The 4,163-nt window shown below is 45.9% G+C and overlaps 1 protein-coding gene across 1 annotated transcript in view; it reads right to left on the minus strand.

Moving 5' to 3' along the window:
• The window catches only part of ARHGEF10 (Rho guanine nucleotide exchange factor (GEF) 10), a 174,042-nt gene that overhangs the window by 134,238 nt on the left and 35,641 nt on the right, over nucleotides 1–4,163 (minus strand). The window contains exon 7 of the mRNA XM_011968597.1: nucleotides 2,827–2,990. Within this exon, the coding sequence (XP_011823987.1) occupies nucleotides 2,827–2,990 (164 nt within the window). The remainder of the gene's footprint in view (nucleotides 1–2,826; nucleotides 2,991–4,163) is intronic.

Consider the following 4,163-nt stretch of genomic DNA (forward strand, 5'->3'; position numbering starts at 1 on the left):
CAAAAAAAAAAAAAAAAAAAAAAGAGATAAATGCAGAAATGAGTTAAACATGGCATCAAAACACAGACACTATCCAGACGCCAGGCTACAGTCTTCTCCGTGCTAGACGGGAGCAAATGCACGCACACAAAATATCTGTAAAATCGTTCATTTACATTTTGGTGGAATTATCCAATATACAAAAATACACAAAATTATTTTTATGTCAGCATCCAAGCAAAAGATACTTGTATTTAAACTGTACTGAAGGTGACATATTTTGGGGATGGCAGCATGGATTTTCAACAGTCTCCAACCTGAGGTCACTTTCTCTCTAACTGACTGGGGACTCCCTGGATCCTTGTCCGTGTGGTCACGGACACTTCAGATGCACGTGGCTGAGGCCCCACTGCTCCTCTGGGGGCATCTCTCATGTCACGGACACTTTAATAAAATTCGAGATTCTTTGAGATGACTTTTGAACAACATCTAGTTTTATTTTGGTCGTTTTTAAAATGTGACTGTTTAAACCAGAAAACTTGGTGCTGCCTGCAGCACTTCCGTCCTGGTCAGGCCTAACCCAGAGGCGCCCCGTCTGCACCCCACACAGTATTCCCCAGTTCAGGCCACTGTCCTGGCAACACGGAGGGGCAGGAGAGGCTGGAAATGCAGAGCCCGGCACTCCCGGGTTGTAATTCTGCACCACAAACGCACTGTGTGCTGGCTTTCCCCAGCTCCTTCTCCCAGCAGGGAGGGCTACTAAACCACTGGCACTGCCCAGGCAGTCAAGGGCTCCTCTGGGATATGGGTCTGCCCCAAGGCAAGGGCAGGGTCTCCTGAGTTATTATTAAGGAGTGACTACTAATGCCTCTGGGCTCCTCAGTGGCCTGGCCCCTCTGTCCACAGCCCACCACGAAGGCGAAACCAAACAGCACGTAACCCACGCTCCGAGGCACCCACCGAGCCTCCATCTGTGACATCAGAGTCCAGCACTCTTCTTAAATCTCAGTTTAAATCAACTCAGCTACAGCAAGCTAAATATCATCTTAGTTATCAGCTCTGTTAAAAACTACAATTGCAGGCTGGGTGCAGTGGCTCACGTCTGTAATCCCAGCACTTTGGGAGGCTGAGGCAGGCAGATCATGAGGTCAGGAGTTCGAGACCAGCCTGGCCAACATGGTGAAACCCTTTCACTACTAAAAATACAAAAATTAGCTGGTGATAGCAGCTGCCTGTAATCCCAGCTACTTGAGAGGCTGAGGCAGGAGAATCGCTTGAACCCGGGAGGGGACCTGAGATCACGCCATTGCACTCCAGCCTGGGCAACAGGCGAGACTCCGTTTCAAAGAAAAAACCAAACAAACAAATAAACAGAAAAACTACAATTGCAGCTTCATTGGATGTTTAAATCGCTATTATAATAATGATGGTGACAGAAAAGATCGAATTCCTGGAAGAACTTGTGAATGAAACTGGGTGGGTGAGCTGACCGCCATGATCTGGTAGATTTTCCTTGAGTTTCATGAAGCAGGTTCACAGAATATGAGAACTGTAGGCAACCCATAATCACTTGTAAACCATAGGGATGTGGCAGCTACGTCCAGGAGTGAAATCTCCGCTTACTGGGGGCTACTAGGGGACGGGCGGGATAAAACCGGTTATCACCAACTGTCACTATGGCGGGCATCAGGTCACCATCTGTATCAGTAACATGGATACAGACGAGGCCAGCCTCAGACGAGGACTGCGTGTGGCCTGCATCTCAGCCTCACACAGAAAGTACATGGACATCACTGCAGATGAGCACAAATCTATCCTTTTACAAATAGTCAAAAAAAAAAACTCTAACAACAAAAACCCTGTGGCATGGCCCAGCACCACCGAGACCTGGGATGTGTCTCAGCTGAACGGTTCCCAGGTTCCATGGCTCACAATCACCCAATTCCAGAATTCACGCCTTACAGCTCTGACATCCCACCTCGCACCCTAATCTCAAGACTTTTCCACACACACACAAAAATAAAAATTCCCTGTAAGAAAGAAATTCCCAGGCTGGGCGCGGCAGTTTACACCGGTAATCCCAGCACTGTGGGAGGCTGAGATGGGCAGATCACCTGAGGTCAGGGGTTCAAGACTAGCCTGGCCAACAAGCGGAAACCCCATCTCTACTAAAAATACAAAAATTAGCTAGGTGTTGTGGCGGGCACCTGTAATCCCAGCTACTTGGGAGGCTGAGGCAGGAGAATGACTTGAACCTGGGAGGCGGAGATTGTAGTGAACTGGGATCACGCCATTGCACTCCAGCCTGGGAGACAGAGTGAGACTCCATCTCAAAAAAAAAAAAAAAAGAAAAAAGAAAGAAAGGATTGTCACAGCGTAGTTTAGAAGCTTTTGTCCCTTAACATCTTCTATTTTTACCTCTTCCTGTTCATGCTGAACATGTTAAAGTTCAAAACCTCGCTTAAGGCAAAGTGCAGATGTGCTGTGTCTCAGGGAACCCCGATCCCATCTACTCAGTGTTCTGCAAACGGTGCTACGTGCAAAGCACATAATACATTAAAACACAAGCAATAATAACTACTTTCTTATTCCAGGTGGTGAGCTCATTTAAGACCTTTTAAGTGGTTTACAGAAGTTTAATTTCTCAATCCTTCCATGACGATACTTAACTATATGAAACAAGAGACGTCTTCTCCTTTGCCAATATCTTATGCTTTCCCCAAACTACTTATCAGCATCTTAACAAATTCACTCAGAAGTACTAGGTGGCTCACAATCGTATATTCACAGCTCCCTGCCCGTGTCAACACGAGAGCACTGTCCCTCACACGTGCCCGGAACACATACTTGCTTTTTGTGGTTACTGCGCAGGAAGGACCTGGGAATCCCATTCTTGCACTCCGAGTCACTCTGCTCTTCGTAACTTTCAAATTCACTCGAACTCCATCCGTATTCCAAAGAGCTGTTTCCGCCTTCATCCCCGTTCTCAACATCATCATAAATCATTTCATCTGAGTGCACAAATTCCAAAAGGAAATTAAAACTTTAGAATTCCACGTGGGCTGTTTTGTGCCTGTTTGTGGTTTTACCGAGTCATCTAGAGCTGGGGGTGGAGGCAAATCTGAATCATGCTGAGGACCCTGCAGAGCCCCGGGCGGGCTCCATGGAAGCTACTGGGCAGAGCCTCCACCACCCAGGCAGTGCCGGGGAAAAGCGCTTCAGGCGTTTCTCACAAGTGCCCCTGCCCCATCTGTACCCTGAGGACCACCTGGCTACGGGCATCCACCACAGTCATGTCAGATAACTTGTCAGCCTTAGAGAACTTCCCACGAAGAAAAATCTTCCTTTATGTAAACTTACAGGATGTTTTGAAAATTAGAGAGAGAATTGGTGGACAGATGATAGGCAGGTAGATGGATGGTGGATTATAGAACTAGGGATAGGTGGATGATACTCAAGTACCAGCACTAGCAAGAAAATACACACAGATTTTTAAATTTTCAACGCTATGATGCTAACAAGACTTTTAGAGAATGAAAATGACATTCTTCAAAATACCAGAATATTAGAGTCTCTCTAAATCTTTTATCAGTCACACAGGCATAAATGTTTCTTTATTTTACCTGGTTTCTTAGACATAAATAACCTCTTAAGAATAATCTCCATGCCTTAATAATATTAAATTTATTCTTTATGCACCCACAATCATTCACTATAACAAAACTTGGCCTTAAAAATCCTTAGTAATTAAGCACTGAGGAATATACACATCTTAGCACATAAGTAACATTCAAAACCAACACTTGCTTTCATTGGAAATGCAAAATTAGACATGAACTTGTCACTTATAATCCCTAGATATTTGAAATTACCCTATCCTTGTAATATTTCTCCACTGACTACAAAACAGGTCCTCCAAATGTCTGACCAGAAGTTCTAGCAAAGCCATAAAATGTGTGAGATGAGCTCACTTTGCAGAAGCTGCAGTGTGTTCTGTGTGCCACAGGCAATGACCACCACCCGGGCACCCGGCAGCCTCAGCAACTCAGCTCAGCAGATGAACAGGTCAAGTCCTTACACAACTGCCTGAAATTTGGGGCCAAGTGTCATCCTCAGAGCTCACTCACGTGCCCAAGAGCCAAGAGTCACCCTGAGAGCCCACCCGCATGCCCAAGAGTGGAGGG

Source organism: Mandrillus leucophaeus, unplaced genomic scaffold (genome assembly GCF_000951045.1).
Source record: "Mandrillus leucophaeus isolate KB7577 unplaced genomic scaffold, Mleu.le_1.0 Scaffold85, whole genome shotgun sequence".
Classification (NCBI taxonomy): domain Eukaryota; kingdom Metazoa; phylum Chordata; class Mammalia; order Primates; family Cercopithecidae; genus Mandrillus; species Mandrillus leucophaeus.